The following is a 20,099-nucleotide window of genomic DNA, read 5'->3' as shown; positions in this document are numbered from 1 at the left end:
CCTCTTAAAATGCGAAGTCTGCAATCCATTCCGGATGTTCCAATTTTCGTTCCTTCGTTTCCTTCATAAATTCAACAATATCGAGTTTTACATCGAAAAATCGTTCCAGTCATGCCCCTTGACTTAACCAACGCACTTTGCAGCGACTCACGACGTCTCCACGCTTTTCGTTCTTTTCCACCGTAAATGGTTGTCATTAACAATGGAATAATGTGTGCGATTTCAGAAATTTTACTATTCGTTCGACCAATTTCTTCACGTGCTCCAGGCCCGCAAATTTAGCACAAAGCGTTTCTTTTTACGTACAGAACAATGAATTCCGTCTGTCGATCGTTACAATTTTTTGTTCTTTTATTGTCAACTAAATCTTTAAAATCCTTCTCCATAGTACTGTAATGTCGCTTCATAGCAAATGTGCAGTTCCTGTCGTCATGCGAATTGAGATGTCCCATCCTGTCACTCCCATTCATTTTAAAGGTTCAAATGGTTCAAATGGTTCTGAGCACTATGGGACTTAACATCTGTGGTCATCAGTCCCCTAGAACTTAGAACTGCTTAAACCCAACTAACCAAAGGACATCACACACATCCATGCCCGAGGCAGGATTCGAACCTGCGACCGTAGCAGTCGCGCGGTTCCGGACTGCGCGCCTAGAACCGCTAGACCACCGCGGCCGGCCATTTTAAAGGACTGTGACGATAGATCTCTAGACTGCCTCTTTTTGTGCAAACAGTCACTGGGCTTGTGAACCTCCGTGGTACCACGAATGAATAGCGAAGGTTAAACATCGCTGACAGCACAGTCCTGCCGAATTCGAAGAGCTGTGTCGACTGAAAAGTGGCCATCGCAGTACTCAGTGAAATGTCGAGCTGTTACGGGTACTTCCGAGAAGGACCGAACAAAGGCGAGTGACAGCCCCGCCTGATGCCCACACATACTGCACGCGGCCGGCCCTGCTGTAAGCCAATAGTGGATCGCCAGATCATTCACGGAACTCAAGACTCAGTGGGAGACTACTTCTGATTTCATTCAGCCCAACGCTGTACAAAAAATTAGGACGATCAACAACCACATAGAAACTTTGTTAGGAGTACCTTTGTTTGATGTAGCTGTAGCTGCATCAGAAGTTGAGCCGACAAGATTCGGACAGCTTCTACAATATGTCAGAAACTCTGTGAAGCAGCACACACCGATACTGGTAAGTTCTGCAGTCGCTGAAAAGAGGCAGAGTTAATTACCAGATAACCGATATCACGAGATAAGGTCACTGAGGGAGACTGCCAAATTCAATTTTATTCCAAACGCGCTTCTCTGTATCACTGGCAATACAGACGCTATCCGTGGGACATCAACGAGCCGTTGTCTACAGCACTTAAAAATAACTCTGGGTAGTAACAACAGCGAGTTGTAGCTGTTAGTTGGAACGATATAATGAAGAGCTTTTTTTCTTTTTGTCAATAATAATCCTAGTGGTGACCTCACTAACCAATTCGCTGACGCACAGCTTAAGTGTACACCTCCTGTTTTCGATATCATAAAAGAAATCGTTCTCCACTCTATTTTGTACATTTATCGACACATGACCATTTGACGAACAGAATATTATCTCGTTGCCTGTGAACAAAGATGATGATGGGGTAATCAAGCTATTCAAAACGTGTACGTATAGGCCTATATATATATACGTGTATCAGCTGAGAGAGCTGCAAGCGGCTATCGCGGGCAGGCAGAGAGACAGACACGCGATGTGGGCGGCAGTTGTCTTCGCCGCCGCTGCACTGGCTCTTGGGTATGCGCAGACCGCCGTCAACCGCTTCCCCGATGGCTTCATGCTGGGGACGGGTTCGAGTGCTTACCAGGTGGAAGGCGCCTGGAATGAAGACGGTGAGTTGTGATTCGCCCTCTACTGTCTGTGCGAGAGCTCTCGCGATCTGTTTCCAAACTTGTCTAAAACAAAAACACAGGGATATGATTCGAACTATATCTCAAAATTATTTGCGTAGCACAATTTTGCCAAGAAGAAAACTAAAGGTTTACCGTTGGGCAGCCGCGCGGAGTGGCCGCGCGGTTAGAGGCGTCATGTCACTGATTGCGCGGCCTCTGCCACCGTAGGTTCGAGTCCTCCCTCGGGCATGGGTGTGTGTGTGTGTAGTTTTTAGTATAAGTTAGTTTAAGTAGTGTGTAAGTCTAGGGACCGATGATCTCAGCAGTTTGGTCCCTTAGGAATTCACACACACACATTTGAACCGTCGTGCACTTCAAATTAGCTAAAATTATCAAGATGGTCAAAATTACTGAAAGTACAGCTTTCGTTGGCATCAGTGTGATTAACTGAACGAATTATAACCGCATCCCCGTAACACATCTATAACAGTTCCAATATGTTTTAGAAATAGTAACATGCTAAGTGCCGAACCAGGAGCGCCGAACCAGGACGATATACTATATGACTCGCTACCATTTCCCTTACGTTTGTAATGAGTGTCACGATTTGTTTGAGCACCACGATGATACACCATATGTACGTGCGAGAGCAGGCTTTAGAACAACAAGTTTCATTCGCGATGGATCCATAATACTCTGACCGAAAAAAAAAAGAAACCGCAGCACCAATAATGAGTGCCATAAACGAAAATTGGTAGGCGTTTTCCTGCATCGGAAAGGTGATGTCTATTCAAATTTCGCACCAGACGTATACAGAGGGGTCCAAAAAATGTATCCACTGTTTAAAAGTCCATAACTGGCAAACTAATTGACGGAGTTGTCTCATCTTTGGTAGTGTAATAGTTCGTAGTTTCGGCAATCGCCACACAAGCGTTGTATTGCGTTGTTTTGTTTTGTCAGATGACAGTCGCTTAATAGTCAGTGTTTTGTTCTTAGTTGCACCTAGTTACTCGAGTAAACATGGCTGGCGCAAGGCTTACATTCGATGAAAGGAAGTAAGTTTTGAAGCGGTATTTTAAGTAAGAAAACATTAATGAGGTTCAGCGGCAATGGCGAAATGAGTATCAAACGGAGCCACCGACACGTTTAACGATTCGTCGCATTCGAGACAAATTTGAAGCCGAAGGCTGTGTTAAAGATGTACACAAACAACGATCTGGACGACCTGTAACAGTAACAAGTCCAGCTAACTCCCGTCGTGTGTTACAACAATTCACTCGCTCACCACAGAAGTCTGTGAGACAGTGTGCCCGTGAAACTGGAGTCAGTCGCTCAAGTGTTCGGCGAATTTTGAAGACAGCATAGTGGAAGTGCTACATCCCACGATTGCTACACACAATGAACAAGGACGACCCAGATCGTAGAATGGAGTGCTGCGAGTGGTTTGCTATCATGGTGCGCAACGATGAAGAATTTGCAGAGATGATTGTGTGGTCTGATGAGGCACAGTTCAAACTCAATGGTACAGTAAATCGCCACAGTTGCATCTACTGGCCCGCCGAAAATCCGAACGTCCATGTAGACAAAGCCGTGAATTTGCCAGGAGTAAATGGGTGGTGTGGGTTGTCTTACCGGGGTTTGATTGGGCCATTCTTCTTTGACGTCACAGTTTCCGGTGAGGTGTACCTTCAGAAGCTTCAGACATCCATTTTACCTGCCATCCGAGACTTGTACGGAGACGGAAGAGTTTACTTTCAGCAAGATGGTGCCCCAGCCCACTACCAAAATCGTGTTAGGGCGTATCTCGACGAAAATCTACCAGGAAGATGGGTAGGCCGTAGAGGTGCTGTGGAGTATCCCCCACGTTCCCCAGACCTAACTCCTCTGGACTTTTACATGTGGGGAGCACTAAAGGACGTCGTTTATCGGCAAAAGCCACGCACATTGGATGAACTTCAAGAATCCTCGTACATTCATGTGTAAATATCCAACTGAACACGTTGCAGTCAGTAGTTCGTGCTGCAGTTCAGTGGCATCGTTTGTGTGTGGATGTTAATGGTGACCATTTCGAACACCTACAGTGATTTCTTTAAGTTCGACTTTAAGCTACACTTTCACCGAAAATGAGACAACTCCGTCAATTAGTTTACAAGTTATAGACTTTTAAACAGTGGATACATTTATTTTGGACCCTTCTGTAAGAGTGAAACTGGCAGCGCCACTTCGTGGATGTAAATCAGGTTTGCTTTAAATACATGCTGTAATGGCCGTGAGCGTTAGTTACATCAGAGATTCGATGTGGTGAGCTGACATTAGTCACGTATGCCTTCAAGGCGATAAAGACTCTATTACCAATAGCTCACTGAGTTTGAACGAGGTCGTGCAGCAGAGCTACGAGTAGCTGGACGTTTCTTCTGCGATATTACAGAAAGACTCGGCAGCAGTGTGGACGCCGTACATCACTGCTGACAGCGGTGTTCACGGTCGCGAGAAGAGCGCGGGATCCGGACGGCCACGTGGGACTACCGCGAGGGAAAACCATCGTATTCGGCGTGTGGCTCTGGCGCATCGTACTGCATCTTCAGCAGTAATTTCAGCCGCAGTTGGCCACACAGTCACACAAATAACTGTTACAAATTGGTTACTTGAAGTTCAGGTCGGAGCCAGATACCCTGTAACGTGCATTCTACTGACCGCAAACCACTGCCATTTGTGGCTTCAGTAGATTCAAGCGAGAGCTCAGTGGAGGGCAGGGTGCAGATCTGTCGTATTTTTCGATGAACGCCTGTTCTGACTCGATGCCAGCGATGGCCGTGTGTTGGTTAGGAGGAGACCAGGTGACATCAGCCACCAATCTTTTTGTGTGATAGACACATTGGACCTACACCTGGAGTTACGGAGTGGGATGGGATTTCGTACGGCAGCAGGAACACTCTTGAGGTTATCCCACGCACTCTCACTGCAGTCGTTTGTTTCGGACCGCTGACATTCATCAACAGCATTCCACGGCGTGTTTTCCAATAGGATAACGCTCGCCCACATACCGCTGTTGCAGCCCAACACGCTCTACAGGGTGTCGACATGTTACCATGGTCTGTTCGATCACCACATCTGTTTGCAATCGAGCACATGTGGGATATCATCACATAACAGCTCCAGCGTCATCCACAACCAGCGTTAACCGTCCCTCTACTGACCGACCAACTCCGGCCGCCGGCCGGGGTGACCGAGCGGTTCTAGCGCTTAGTCTGGAACCGCGAGACCGCTACGGTCGCAAGTTCGAATCCTGCCTCGGGCATGGATGTGTGTGATGTCCTTAGGTTAGTTAGGTTTAAGTAGTTCCAAGTTCTAGGGGACTGATGAGCTTAGAAGTTAAGTCCCATAGTGCTCAGAGCCAACTCCAGCCCAGAAACTCACATCCAGCACCTGCAGAGCGCAACGCAAGGACGTTTGCATGCTTTCATTCAAGATTCTGGCGGTAACACTCGTTATTAATGTACCAGCATATCACATGTTCAATGGCTTATCTCGCGCTTAACCTGTGATCTTGCAGCGTTCATCACTTCAGTATGTTACCTAGACAAATTTGTTCCACAAATTTCGTTACTCTTCATTAACTGTTTCTGTGGTATTGCGATTTTTCCTCCGTCAGTGTATATCTCCCTGAATGATGTCCCAGCTCATAAACTATATTCTCTTAGTACTTTTGGTAAGGGTTTAAAGAATTTAGTAGAACTAAAAATTCGTTAAAACTTAACTTTTTCATATGAGATGTTACTTATTTCTGGTGTTGCACAACTTGTACAAACGTCGGAATGCAATTCTGAACCGAAGGGTATGTAACGGAGGCAGAAACTAGTGACACGTGGTTCTAGTGTACCCAACGTCCCCGCCGCTTCGTATTCGATCCGTACAATGGGAAAGCAGTTATACAGAAGAAAACTTCGGAAAGGGAAATAAATTTCAGGGAAAAAAAAACATAAGCTTCTAAAAGTTTTCTGATAACACTACAATTCTAAATGGCTTTGAGCACTATGGCACTTAACAGCAGAGGTCATCAGTCCCCTAGAACTTAGAACTACTTAAACCTAACTAACCTAAGGACATCACACACATCCATGTTCGAGGCAGGATTCAAACCTGCGACCGTGGCGCTCACGCGGTTCCGGACTGAAGCGCCTAGAACCGCTCGGCCACTAAGGCCGGCACTACAGTTCTGTAAGACTCTTTCAGTAGTACGACCTTCTTAATGTACAATCTAAGACGACGTACCTCTTCTTCGTCAGGTCGCGAGCTACACCTGTGAAGATCGTATCTCATTTGCTTCCGAAGATAATTCAATGATTACAGATTCTTGTCGCAATCGGATTTGTTAATTTCTCCGTTGCTGTATCAACTCAGAGATAACGCTTAACTGCGGTATTTTTACGATCTTTCAAGTGGGAAACGGAGGAGTCCTAGCGACTGTTCTCCGCGACGGTCGCTGACGCTGACGCTGAAAAGACGAGCCTATCCTTGGCTCGAGGTGGTGCAGTTTAGACAAAAATTGTCATTCCTGCGGTTCCTGTAAAAGAGAGAAACATATATTACCGCTCTTGTTGATTGGTCCTAGCTGGTATAACCTGAAATAAAGAAAGACACACTCTGGTGAGGGATTACTAAAACTTAATCCTTCAGCAGGTCAGGCCAACGCGTGGTTTGCCTGTGATGAGGCTGTTGGCCCAGTCCACGGATGAGTAGGTTGCTGGAGCGTCCCGTCTTCTCGTAGAACTTCATGGCGATGGCGCGAAAACTGTCTCGGAGAGGCAGGATCCCGGTGTCCTCGTGGATTTGGCGCGTCGAGAAGCGCCTCGGAAGATGCATAGCAGTCTTCAGGCCGCGGTTCTGTATCCGCACAACGTGAGCATCTGCGGCTTTCCCTCAGACCACGGCCGCATACTCTAACAGTGGGCGAACCAATGTTAGGTAAAGCGTGATGCCATGTTGGTTGGTTGGTTGCTGTGGGGAAGGAGACCAGACAGCGAGGTCATCGGTCTCATCGGATTAGGGAAGGATGGGGAAGGAAGTCGGCCGTGCCCTTTGAAAGGAACCATCCCGGCATTTACCTGGAGCGATTTAGGGAAATCACGGAAAACCTAAATCAGGATGGCCGGACGCGGGATTGAACCGTCGTCCTCCCGAAAGCGAGTCCAGTGTTTAACCAATGCGCCACCTCGCTCGGTACTAAAGCGTGATGCCGTGTTGCGGTGGCAATGACGACTGCGGGTTTAGCAACGGATACAGGGCGCGAAGGCGTCCTATTGCTCTCCCTTTCACATCACGGATGTGTTGCTTCCAGGTGAGCCTGCGGTCTAGGGTAACCGCTAGGTATTTCGCCGTCCCACTCCATGGGATAGGTTCTCCCAGGATTTCGACTGGCGTAAGCCCTGGCGGCAGAAGTCTTCGCGTGAAGGCGACTGCCTGGCTCTTTGTGGCGCTGAATTTCGGACGCCACTTTGTTGCCCATGAGTCCAAGGCGTCGCACCCGCGTTGGAGGCGGTTTCTCAGCACTTGGGCGTTCATGCTGCTATTGAACAGAGCTGTATCATCAGCATACAGCGCCAGTTCGATTCCTGCCACTTTCGGCACGTCGCAGTGTACAGGGAGTACAGCGAGGGGCCGAGAACCGACCCCTGCGGCACCCCTGCACGTATCTGCCGGTCTGTGGACGTACCGTCGTCAGCCCTCACGTGGAAGGTTCGTTCAGACAGGTACGACCGCAGCAGCGTCATGTGGGTCGTCGGTATCCCTTGTTCAAAAAGTTTGAACTCGAGACCGTCGCGCCACACCGTGTCAAACGCTCGGGAGACGTCGACGAACACTGCCCCAAAGAATTCCCTTGTTTCCAGTGCCCTCATCGCCGGTTCTACCACCCGCAAGATCTGGTGGGAAGTGGCATGTTCTTCTCGGAACCCGAACTGCTCGTCCGGTATGATGCCCTCCTGGGTGACGTGTCGCATCAGTCTTCTCGCGTACAGCCTCTCTAAAACTTTCGAGAGGGACGGGAGCAGGCTGATGGGTCGCTAGCTCGATGCCTGGCGTGGGTCCTTGCCGGATTTCACAATGGCCACGACCTCCGCGTGTTTCCACGCAGAGGGCTAGACACCTGATCGGAGAATCTCGTTAAGAACATCGACAAGTTGCCGATGTAAGCCCGGCGGAAGGTTCTTCAGCAGGAGGTTTTTGACGCCATCGCTGCCTCCAGCCTTCTTGGGGTTCTGCGAGTGAAGCTGCACAGCAACTTCCTCCTCCGTTATCGGCTCGATAACGTCGCCTTCCTCCCTTGCGGCGCGGAAGGTTGGTAGTGGCTCGCGGACACGCCGTATGTGGTCGTCGTCGATGGCGTCGGCCACCGGTGTGAAGTTCGCTGCAAATGCGTCAGCCAGGACGCCGGCTTTAGCGTCGGGGTCGCTGTTGAAATCGTTCCCGACCTGTAAAGGCGGTATTCGCTGTCGCCGGTGTAGGAAGGACTTTACCACCCTCCATCCACTGCCATCCTCAGGATTGAGGGTAGACACCAGGTATCCCATTCCTGGTTCCGATGTTGCTCGACTACTGCTTTAATTTGCCGTCTCATGCGGTCTAAGCGGCGCTTCGTGTCTGGTTGGCGAGTGAGCTGCCATTCACGAAACAGTCGGTTCTTCTCGGTGATCGCGTCCAGGATGAGGCGCGGTAGCTGTCGCGAGAAGTCTCGTGGTCCTCGGCGATGTCTCGGCGTGGCTTCCTCCGCTGCTCGGAGTATTCTTCGGGTGAAGAATGCTAGGGCGGCGTCTGCCCCTACTTCAGTGGGGTTTGGCTCGTCCTCGAGCAGTTCGAGGGCTTTCGTCTGAAAGCGCTCGGCGTAGAGCCTGCGATAGCTCGGACGTCTCTCTGGAAGAGAAGCTCCGGCCACGTCGAGGCCAAAAATGACCGGTTCGTGGTCGGAGGAGAGGTCTTTACGCGTCTCGGCGGTCGCGAAGTGCCCGATGCCATTCAGAACAGCAATATCGAGCACGTCCTGTTGTCCCCGTGCAGCTAAGATCGTGGGGTCAAACGGCCCCACGATGATCGCGCCGTTGCGGTGAACAACACGGGAGAGGCGGCGCCCGCTGCGGCTAACAGTTCGCGAGTTCCATTCGGTGCGTTTCGCATTGAAATCCCCGACAATTAAAGCTCACCGCTCCAGCGACAGCAGGACGTCGAAGTCGGCTTCGTCTAGCGGCCTGCCAGGCCGAGAGAGAGAACCTTTCCGGCGGTGGTGTTGACGGCCACTCCTCTGGCCTCCAGCGCGTCGAGCGCCGGCAGTTGAGCCCGGTGGTGGCGCAGTGACTTCTTCACGTAGATGGCAGTGCCTCCCGCGTGGGTGGCTCTGTCATCTCGGCAGCAGCAAAAATTTGCTGCTCGCACGTCGACCCCGTGTTTGAGGGAGGTCTCCTGCACAAGGCAGATGTCGACCGCCTCGTCCCGTAGGAATTGGCGAAAGTCGCCCTGCTGGGGATAGTGACCCCGAGCGTTGGACGTGTAAATGGTTAACCCATAAATATGGTCGTTATCCATTTTAAGGCTGGCTTCTCCCGGCGGTGGCCTGTAGGGCCGCCGTCACTGCTCCAACGAGGACCGGTAGCTGAGCCATCAGATAGTTGAGCGACCGCAGAAGCGCGGCCAGCTCGTTGGTGTCTTCCTTCGCCGTTTCGGGAAGGTTTGACTCCTTCGCGACGTTTCCCGTAGTCCGCAGCGGAGTGGCGTGCTGGGAACGCCCTGCGCGGGCGGCAACCCTCCCTACAGCCGCGGTCGCCGGCAAGCCGGCCTCCCAGACTGCAGGCGGTGCTGCGGGCGAGGGCAGCTGCGGCGGCTGCGGTGGCGGTGCGGCCTTCCCTGCGAGCGGCCTTGGCCTCTCGGAGGGGCGGCCGGCTTCCCCTTAGCGACGTCCGTGAAGCTGCGGCTCGGGTTTACGGGGCGGCAGCGGCTCGAATGCGGCGGATCCCCGGTGACAGGCAACGTGGTCCCCGTTACAGTTGCAGCACGTCGGTCGGTCTTCTTTCTTCTCGGGGCAGTCCCGGGACGGGTGCTCCTCGGCGTACTTGCAGCAGCGCACAGGCATCCTGGAAAACTTTGCCACGTGGTCCGTGCGCTGGCAGTGGAAGCACTGGCCTCGTCTGCCTTTAGCGCGGAGTGGCTCGACTTTCACATGGAAGTCGGCAATGTTTTCAATCTGAAAAATTTTCCGGGTTCCGACATTGTCGACAAAAAAGCACAAGGATCAAGGGCATGGCCCTGTGGGTCCTGGGCGACCTAATCAGGGTGACGTGGTGGTTCTGGATGCAGAGTTGCTCCAGCTGCCGCTGTAGGAACGCCGGTTCCATCTTCAGCGGCAGGTGGCGAAAAACGACCTTCAGCTGCTTCAGCTGCTCTGTGCTCTGCGTGAAGCAGTCCACTTCTCGGTCTCACAGAGTTCCACGAGTTTCGCATGGTCATCTATGCACTCTGCTCTGACCTTGTAAGTGTCGGTCCCCGCGATCATCTTCCGAGGTTTTGCGACGGAGTAGAGCTTCTCTCTGAGCTCGCTATAGCCCTCACTCTACTGGATGGTAGTCAGCTGCGGGCGGCGGGGCGGTTTCGTCGCCGTAGTCGGTGTGGTCCAGTCGCCGTCGGTCTCGGCTGCTTCCGGCAGATCTGCAAACCGGTTTGCAGCCTCGACCTGTTCCGGCGTCACCGGTCCGAACGACCTGGCTCTCGCTGTGTGGCGCCGGGAGAGCGCGATGAAGCCTTCTTCGTCAGGCTTCATCGGCGATTCGGTCGTCGTCCTGCGACGTACCCTCCTCTTCTTCCGCCTGGCGCGACCGGAACTTGCCTGGGGGGGAGGGAGTGTCCTCTACGGCCGCGGCTGGGCGCTTCCGCGAGTTTGCCCCGGTAGGCTCGTCGGGTGTTGCCAGCCTGGACGTCGGTGAGGGCGTGGCGGCTTCTGTAGCCACCACGGCTGGTGCGACTGCTGGCGCGGCAGCTGTCGTGGCGGCTGAGACAGGCAATTGCCTGTCGCGACCCACAGGTACCAGGGACCGGAGTCTCGTCAGTAGCTGCACCCTGTCCGCATCGGTGCCCACGGCCAGACGTTGCATGCACATGCAACTCCCCTCGGGAGTCAGCACGGCGATGGCGGCGGCAAATTCCTCCTCTGTCAGGGGGATCGGCGGCTCGATGCGTCGTCGCGGCACAGAGAGTGTGCGGGACCGGCGCCGTCCGTTCGCGGAAATTTCCGCGTCCGTGCGGCGGCCGCGAGCAACACTCTCACTCGTCGTGGGGGGCCAGACACTGCCGTCGTCCGGGAAGCTTCCCTTAGACCGCTATCTGCCGCACCCTGCGTCTCGCCGGCGCCATCGTCTCGTTCCGGCTCCTCCTCCATGCCGTAACCCCCAACACGACAACTTTGCCTCCTTTCTCAGAGGGTGGGGTCACGCCACGTGGATTTTGCCGCACGAGTCCCTAAAGGCCCTTGCAGGCTGATGTCGACTCTGAAAGAAAGAGGGAAAACGCTGGTTATCGAGAACAGGCAAGGCGTGTAGCCAAATGCGTGAACCCGCGCAACCGATCGCTACAAAATCACGAGCGAGAGGTTAGCATCGGCAGCGTCAGCACAGAGCGTCCGCACACTTCGGCAGCCACAGCGCAAGTGCGTCGCGGTGCGTGTGCCGCGACGGTCGAGAAGCAAGTCCTCTCTTCTCCCGCTGCGCAAAACCCTCCGAATAACAGCCGTTCCCCCCGAGGTTGTTGAATAAACCAATCGTGGTCCAGCAGTGGTTACTGTGCCAATCACGTCTTCTAGCAAGGAGACCCGACCTTCCTCAACCAATCACTACAGTGGAGTACACATTCTATTCTATGAAAAAACAGCACACAATGCCTGGAGGTCCTGCAGTGAAACCCCCAGCGCATTTCAGAAGATGAGGGAAGCTTCCTAGTGAAAACAAGCTCCGTCTCGTCCATAAAACGATTTAGTGGGCGCCGCTTTTGGCGAGGCGCGGCGGCAACTAAGAAACGCGACATCCAGAGAAATTCGTCGTCCCGTCTCACAAGGTACGCTGTTCTTGTAATAAACACATCAGCCGGGCGCCAGTCTGACGCCGCTACGCCTGTACCCGCACACGTGATAAGGAGACCAGGCTGCCACATCACGTCCACTCGCTAATGAAGCAGTCAGGCTGGCGCCAGGATGCCCGGCGCCGCCAGTTTCTCGACAAGCGTCATTTCGCATTCAGCCTCGCCGTTCCCACCCTCTTGCTTGGCCGCTAGCGGAACAAGGCCGTCCGCCAGAATGGCGGCCCATAAACCACTGCCCTGCAGCGCCGACCGCCAGTATCGGTGAGTACAGAGGAATCCGCGAACTCGCTTGCTGCTCGGCGAAAGTTCTAAAGCAGCCCTTAATGCAATGGTCCCCTCCATCACATCTACATCTACATACATACTCCGCAATCCACCATACGTGGCGGAGGGTACCTCGTACCACAATCTTGTCCCAAAATCTGTCTCTATAGCCGAGTTTAATTCTACTACTGCTGCTCAAGTCATGCATGTACTGTGAGGTCAGTCAGTGGTTTACCCTAACCCTAATAGTCCATCAGATTAATATCAGTCTTAGATGCACCAACGGCGAATGAAATTGTACGATAATCACCGAAATAAAATGAAAGGGGAAGTGCCTGAGGGCTATTACCACCGGAAGGCATCGCCGTCTTTTAACCTGCTGTTTACTCAAATTACTGACTCATTTAATATCCATAATAATTAGCGGTTGCTTTTGCTGTAGCATAAGTCTCAACAATCGAGATAAAACTGAATTAATTGGCATTGTGTTTAACACTTAATGTGAAGCAGTATGCTAACCAGATTTTGCTTCTTAAATGGAAGAAAGCCTTACAAGAAGTAATAAATAGGAGACAAAGTGAAAGCGCGAAACTGTGAAAACGCTATCTAAACTGTTTACTGTACAGGGTAGTCACAAAATCTCGTCCCCCTGCCCCCCCCCCCCCCCGTCCTTAAAAACCAATATAAACCCCTGAAATTAAGTAATTAACGTGAACAACAGTTCTTTAGATGAGTTTTCTTGAGTTATGAGGAGAGAAGAAATGCACCGTTACCAATGGAGCTCTACAAGACTCGGCACTCCGAATCGCAAATGAGATGAACATTGTTGATTTCAGGTCTTCTTCGGTTAGGTTAACCAGGTTTAAGAAATCATACAATATGAGAAGTCGCAAGACAACAAAGTTTACTTCAAGTAAAAACGTAGAAGACACGCCATTAGTTCGTAGCTGGCTGTTATGCCGACATCTGTTGTGTGTAACGCCGGTCAGTCAGGTATCGGGCTGCACGGAATTTGACCGCCCGCGGGGATACACCGACCTCGGTGGATGATAGAGGGCACTGTCTGTCGCCGCAGCGCTGCTCTCGCCTCGTGAGTGCGCCACCGTCTCACCGCCTAAATACACCGGCCAGTAGTGTCCTTGGCAGCCGGCCGGCATAAACACCGCTGCACACCGACCGCTCACTTTCTTCTCGCTCCCGCCACTCCTGCCCCCCCCCCCCTCTCCATCCGACGGTCGCCCCTTCCTTTTCCTCTCCTCCCCCTTTTTTCCCCCTCTTCGGTCCGGATCCTCCCACCCCGCCCCAATCTGCCGCCGTGTTTCCTATAGTGCTGTTGTGAGTGAATGCTCAGTGTTGCGCGTCCCCTGTCAGTGTTGCGAACAGCCACCATACTGTCACTGGTAGTGTTTTTTATCTCGTGCGAACAGCAACCAGACTGTCGCCGTGTTTTTTTTCTCTTTTCTAATTGTGTTTCTCTACTTACTGTCAATCTTCATCCGCATCGTCAACGCCGTGTTTTTATATTTTAAATTCCACAACTTTCCGCCATTTAACAGTTTTTTACAATGTCACCGCTCTATCACCTGTTTTTCTTATTTGTTTATATTCTCATTATGTTTTTTAACTTCTCTGTAGGCTGTAGAGCAGCATATTACGCTCCTGCCAGCCCCCCCCCCCCCCGCCCCCTCCCGAGGAATGCAATAAAGAAAAAAAAGGACCGCTCACTCAGTCGGGTACTTCATGTGATAGCGTTCATTACTATCTCCAGTGTACTGCTGACTACTCGTCGAGGACTGAGACACATGTTTCCATTCAGTGAAGCAACATTTCATGGGGTTTCATGTCATGAACGATTCATTGTAGCGGTCACCCTTTCTGTCTTTGGCGTCGCCAGACAGATTTTTTCTCCTCTGAAAAATGGTACCTCTAACCCGTCACCCTCTTCTTTCAGGAGATATACACTCCTGGAAATGGAAAAAAGAACACATTGACACCGGTGTGTCAGACCCACCATACTTGCTCCGGACACTGCGAGAGGGCTGTACAAGCAATGATCACACGCACGGCACAGCGGACACACCAGGAACCGCGGTGTTGGCCGTCGAATGGCGCTAGCTGCGCAGCATTTGTGCACCGCCGCCGTCAGTGTCAGCCAGTTTGCCGTGGCATACGGAGCTCCATCGCAGTCTTTAACACTGGTAGCATGCCGCGACAGCGTGGACGTGAACCGTATGTGCAGTTGACGGACTTTGAGCGAGGGCGTATAGTGGGCATGCGGGAGGCCGGGTGGGCGTACCGCCGAATTGCTCAACACGTGGGGCGTGAGGTCTCCACAGTACATCGATGTTGTCGCCAGTGGTCGGCGGAAGGTGCACGTGCCCGTCGACCTGGGACCGGACCGCAGCGACGCACGGATGCACGCCAAGACCGTAGGATCCTACGCAGTGCCGTAGGGGACCGCACCGCCACTTCCCAGCAAATTAGGGACACTGTTGCTCCTGGGGTATCGGCGAGGACCATTCGCAACCGTCTCCATGAAGCTGGGCTACGGTCCCGCACACCGTTAGGCCGTCTTCCGCTCACGCCCCAACATCGTGCAGCCCGCCTCCAGTGGTGTCGCGACAGGCGTGAATGGAGGGACGAATGGAGACGTGTCGTCTTCAGCGATGAGAGTCGCTTCTGCCTTGGTGCCAATGATGGTCGTATGCGTGTTTGGCGCCGTGCAGGTGAGCGCCACAATCAGGACTGCATACGACCGAGGCACACAGGGCCAACACCCGGCATCATGATGTGGGGAGCGATCTCCTACACTGGCCGTACACCACTGGTGATCGTCGAGGGGACACTGAATAGTGCACGGTACATCCAAACCGTCATCGAACCCATCGTTCTACCATTCCTAGACCGGCAAGGGAACTTGCTGTTCCAACAAGACAATGCACGTCCGCATGTATCCCGTGCCACCCAACGTGCTCTAGAAGGTGTAAGTCAACTACCCTGGCCAGCAAGATCTCCGGATCTGTCCCCCATTGAGCATGTTTGGGACTGGATGAAGCGTCGTCTTACGCGGTCTGCACGTCCAGCACGAACGCTGGTCCAACAGGCGCCAGGTGGAAATGGCATGGCAAGCCGTTCCACAGGACTACATCCAGCATCTCTACGATCGTCTCCATGGGAGAATAGCAGCCTGCATTGCTGCGAAAGGTGGATATACACTGTACTAGTGCCGACATTGTGCATGCTCTGTTGCCTGTGTCTATGTGCCTGTGGTTCTGTCAGTGTGATCATGTGATGTATCTGACCCCAGGAACGTGTCAATAAAGTTTCCCCTTCCTGGGACAATGAATTCACGGTGTTCTTATTTCAATTTCCAGGAGTGTATGTTTAACTGAACACGAAGACAAAAGGAAAATTTGGTGATGCGAACTGTATGACTCGCTACCATTTGCCTTACGTTTGTAATGAGTGTCACGATTTGTTTGAGCACCACGATGATACACCATATGTACGTGCGAGAGCAGGCTTTAGAACAACAAGTTTCGTTCGCGATGAATCCATAATACTCTGACCGAAAAAAAAGAAAACGCAGCACCAATAATGAGTGCCATAAACGAAAATTGGTAGGCGTTTTCCTGCATCGGAAAGGTGATGTCTATTCAAATTTCGCACCAGACGTATACAGAGGGGTCCAAAAAATGTATCCACTGTTTAAAAGTCCATAATTGGCAAACTAATTGACGGAGTTGTCTCATCTTTGGCAGTGTAATAGTTTGTAGTTCCGGCAATCGCCACACAAGCGTTGTATTGCGTTGTTTTGTTTTGTCAGATGACAGTCGCTTAATAGTCAGTGTTTTGTTCTTAGTTGCACCTAGTTACTCGAGTAAACATGGCTGGCGCAAGGCTTACATTCGATGAAAGGAAGTAAGTTTTGAAGCGGTATTTTAAGTAAGAAAACATTAATGAGGTTCAGCGGCAATGGCGAAATGAGTATCAAACGGAGCCACCAGGTCCTCGGCCCCCCTCCCCCCATCTGCCTCAGGTTGTGGCGTGTTATCTTCATGTCTACTCTATAGTGCTGTGCTTAAGCGAATGTTCAGTGTTGTGCGTCCCCTTTTTAAGTGTTGCCAACAGAAACCATACTGTCGCTAACTGTGCGAACAGAAACCAGACTGTCGCCGTGTTCTTTAAATTGTGCCTGTCTACTTACTGTGTCTCTTCATTAGCATTGCAACCCGTGTTTTTCTATTTTAACTTCCAAAACTTTCCGTCATTTTACAGTTTTTAAAAAAGTCACTGTTTTATCGCCTGTTTTTTATTGTTTGTTATCTTCTCGTTACGTTTTTTTAACTCTTCTGTAGCCTGTAGAGCGCCATATTAAGCTGCTGTCAACCGCCCCTCCCCCTTTCTGGGGAGGAATCGAAATTCAATAAAGGAAAAAAAGAAGACCACTCAGTGCTGTACTTCGTATGATAGCATTCGTTACTATCTACAGCGTACTACTGAGTACTCGTCGACGACTTTGCTTTGGTATTGGTCTGCCTCTTTGGCCTCGATTAACATTTCGTCTTGTGCTTGACCTGTTCACAGCGTTGTGTCGAAAGTTCGTTGCAATTCTTTATTGGATAGGTTGCTATTGACTTACCGGTTCTCTTGTTGTGTCGAGTCTGCCGTCCGACCAGCCCCGTTGCTAGATTGCCACGAGAGTTTGAGTCCCGTCCACAGGCGGCTGTGCGTCGTCATCGTTCCTCTCGTGTATTTCTGACGCGCGCACCGGTATTCGGCTACTCGCGGATGCAGCAACTTCATCAATTCGAGGCGGAGATGAGGACGGTCTGTTGTGTAATCGATAAATGGTATAACACATCCGTACAAAATAATGACAGTGATGAATATTAGTGGATTACTGCTTCTTCAGCTGTACTTGTGTCTTCATGGACATCAATGCATATTAGGATCAAAAATTAAAAAATCTTGTAACAGAGCTACCAAAATCTGAAAAGATGAGAGAGAATTATTTTTAACATTTTATTCGATCCGATTTCTAACCAGTTTCAGGAACTGATTGATTAATTCCTTCTGTTCTACCCTTGTCCTGTACATAACGGTACCTCTGTCTTTCTGGAGAACGAGAAAAAAACTGTTTATACAATCCAGATTCCACCCAGAACAACCAGTGTCTCTCGATAAAGAATTTTTTCGACTGTAGAAAGTATTTTTAAGTCAATTGTCGGACAATATAATTTCCGTTATCTCTGTCATTCGAGGTTCATCAGGGCAATAGTATTCTTAAAATGCAGTCGTTTGTGCGTTGTTTTCGTTGGCACAGTTTACGAACTGCTTTAGGTATGCTCGGTATGCAACACAACAAGCAGAACAATGGCCACGAACGTTTCTTACTCCACAACAATGTTGTCTAAATAAAACTAGTAATTAACGTGACGTGCCTGAAAGCATTAATTTTTTTGTCGTCGGGTCTGCTTTATTATGACGGCTGTCGGGAATTAATAAGGAACTTTCACTGTTACTAAAACGTACATTATTCAGAAATTATCATAAGAACTGCGTTACAGGAATTATTATTAAATGATGTATGTATAAGGAATATTTCATTTCAAAAAATTAAAGTCGCGATTGACGAAAGTTGTCTGAGATGCAAGTCTAACTCTGCTAGCTACCTTTGTAAGAATTATATGTGCAGCAGTTTAGCTGACGATATGAAGTGTCTCTTATTCAAAACATTAATGATAGGTTACCTTTCTTGTACGGTTAAGTGCCCCAGATTCGCGTGTGTCGCTCTGTGTGTTAGCACTACGCGGCGGTACGTTCTCTTGTCGCGGCCGAAGGAAGGAAGGGCTGTACAAACCGCTGTCATAAGCGGTTCTCTGTGCGACAAAAACGAGTAACTTTAACAATTGAAGAAAATACGTCTTAGCAGCTAAAATTTTCGTAGTTCATTTTTTTCGTTGAATTTCTCATACATAAAAAATTTGAGCGTGTTTTTCGACATGTCGGATTGGACCATTCCCTTGTGAGAACTCAACAGCAGCAGTAAAATACGGCTTTCAAACACGACTAAAGAACTTACAACCTAAAATTATAGACATTTGCTAAGTATTAGGGGTGAATTAAAGTAAGTTACAGGGACTATAACCAAGGAAAGATTTAAAGAAAATTAAAGGGATTATCTAAAGCCTAAAGGATTTAAATTTTCTTTCTTTTCGTAAGTATTGACTTTCCTTGAATTCTGCTGTGATTGTCTTGTTTTGTATTTATATTAAAAAAAGTAATCATTTGTGGAGTATTTCGTATTTTGTGCTGCACTTTTCCCCGTCCAAAGTACCAGCAACTCAAAATATTCTTTTCTTTTGGCTTTAGAGTTCAATTTTATTGCGAAACGACGATTGATGCAATACGCACATGTGACACAATTTACTGCTTTTTATATGAAACAGTTTCAGCCTCTGAGCTTATTACAACGTTGCTGCTTTTCTGCATAGGAAAAGGGGAGAGCATCTGGGACCGGATGACGCACGAAAATCCGGAGTACGGCCTAGGCGACGGAAACGGTGACGTGTCGTGCGACTCGTACCACAAATACAAGGAGGACGTGCAGCTGCTCAAGGCCCTGAACGTGAGTACCTCCGTACAGCGAGTGTCGCTCACGGAACACCTGTTTAAGGTTGCAGTAAACGTCTTAATTTCGACCACGAAGTTTCTCAGATTACCTGCTTGCATGGTTCACATCTTTCCTCCGAAGCAGCATCCGCCATAGGACGTTTTTTGTGAAGTCTTATGTTATACTTAGATGTAATTAATAGGCTTTCCCAATAAAGATCTCCAAAACAACAAAATCGATTAGGGCTTCAGTGGTTTAAGAAATAAGAAAATATTTGAATATCCAGAGAGCGATAATAACAATTTATTTGTTTAATCGTATGGTGATTTTATGCAATCACAGTTGATAGAAGACAAGTGAATTTATGCAATATGCATATGATATAAGACAAGATTAAACCTTAAAGTCGGTGTTTTTCAACCAATTAATTAAGTTGGGTGTGAGAGTGAACAAGTCGTCCGGAATTCCAGGGTATGAATGAAGTGGACAACGTTGGACTAGATGTTCAGTTGTCTGCTCTTCTTGATTACATTCACACATTGGTGAACTAATCCAGCCCAATTTGTTCCTGAAGTAGTTACAACAACCATGTCCAGTCCTTAACCTGTTGAGGCGGTACCAGAGGTTCCTCAGTAGATCAAAACCTTTTGGCTTCTTTGTGGGGTCAAGGTGACGGGCTCTTGTTCCCAATGTTTTTCTTGACCATTCATCCTTCCAGCTTTCATTTAGATCAAAACGATCCGCGATGAGTCCTGCAGTAACACTTGCTGGTGTTCTTGATCGCAGTCGTTGCTGTGGTGGATGACAGAATTCCTGGTGCAGTGGTAGAGGGGGTCATGGAAAGGTTTTCTTAGCTTCCCTCAGTAGAGCTTGTTTCAGCCTTAAGTGAGGTGGAGGGATGTGACTCAGTACAGGTAACCAGTGGCATGGGGTTTATCTGATGGAACCAGTAATGCAGCGCATTGTGCCGTTCAGTTTTATGTCTACCTTCTTCACATGTACACTTTCCAACCAGACAGGTACACAGTATTCGGCAGCAGAGTACACAAGACTGATGCCAGTTAAACGCAGACAGTCAGCAGATGTTCCCCAGCTGGTACCACTGAGCTTATGTAGTATCTGGTTTCTTCCAGCAACTTTATGAGAAAGCTTGGTGATCTGCTCTTTGTAGCTCAGGGTTCTATCTAGAGTGATTCCGAGATATTTTGGGAAAGGATTGTG

At 49.8% G+C, this 20,099-nt stretch overlaps 1 protein-coding gene and 1 long non-coding RNA gene across 2 annotated transcripts in view; one reads left to right on the top strand and one right to left on the bottom strand.

Moving 5' to 3' along the window:
* Positions 1-1,186, bottom strand: part of LOC126199307 (uncharacterized) — a 34,624-nt gene extending 33,438 nt beyond the window's left edge. Inside the window, exon 1 of the long non-coding RNA XR_007540149.1 lies at positions 1,096-1,186. This is a non-coding gene — a long non-coding RNA (uncharacterized LOC126199307). The remainder of the gene's footprint in view (positions 1-1,095) is intronic.
* A 519-nt stretch (positions 1,187-1,705) lies between these two features.
* LOC126198927 (myrosinase 1-like) overlaps positions 1,706-20,099 on the top strand; it is an 88,069-nt gene continuing 69,675 nt past the window's right edge. The window contains exons 1-2 of the mRNA XM_049935563.1: positions 1,706-1,885; positions 18,760-18,893. Of these exons, the coding sequence (XP_049791520.1) occupies positions 1,747-1,885; positions 18,760-18,893 (273 nt within the window). The 5' untranslated portion in view covers positions 1,706-1,746. The remainder of the gene's footprint in view (positions 1,886-18,759; positions 18,894-20,099) is intronic.

The sequence above is a fragment of the Schistocerca nitens genome, chromosome 8 (assembly GCF_023898315.1).
Source record: "Schistocerca nitens isolate TAMUIC-IGC-003100 chromosome 8, iqSchNite1.1, whole genome shotgun sequence".
Classification (NCBI taxonomy): Eukaryota; Metazoa; Arthropoda; class Insecta; order Orthoptera; family Acrididae; genus Schistocerca; species Schistocerca nitens.
The sequence above is the reverse complement of the archived record's forward strand: the minus strand, read 5'-3'. Positions and strand labels throughout refer to the sequence as shown.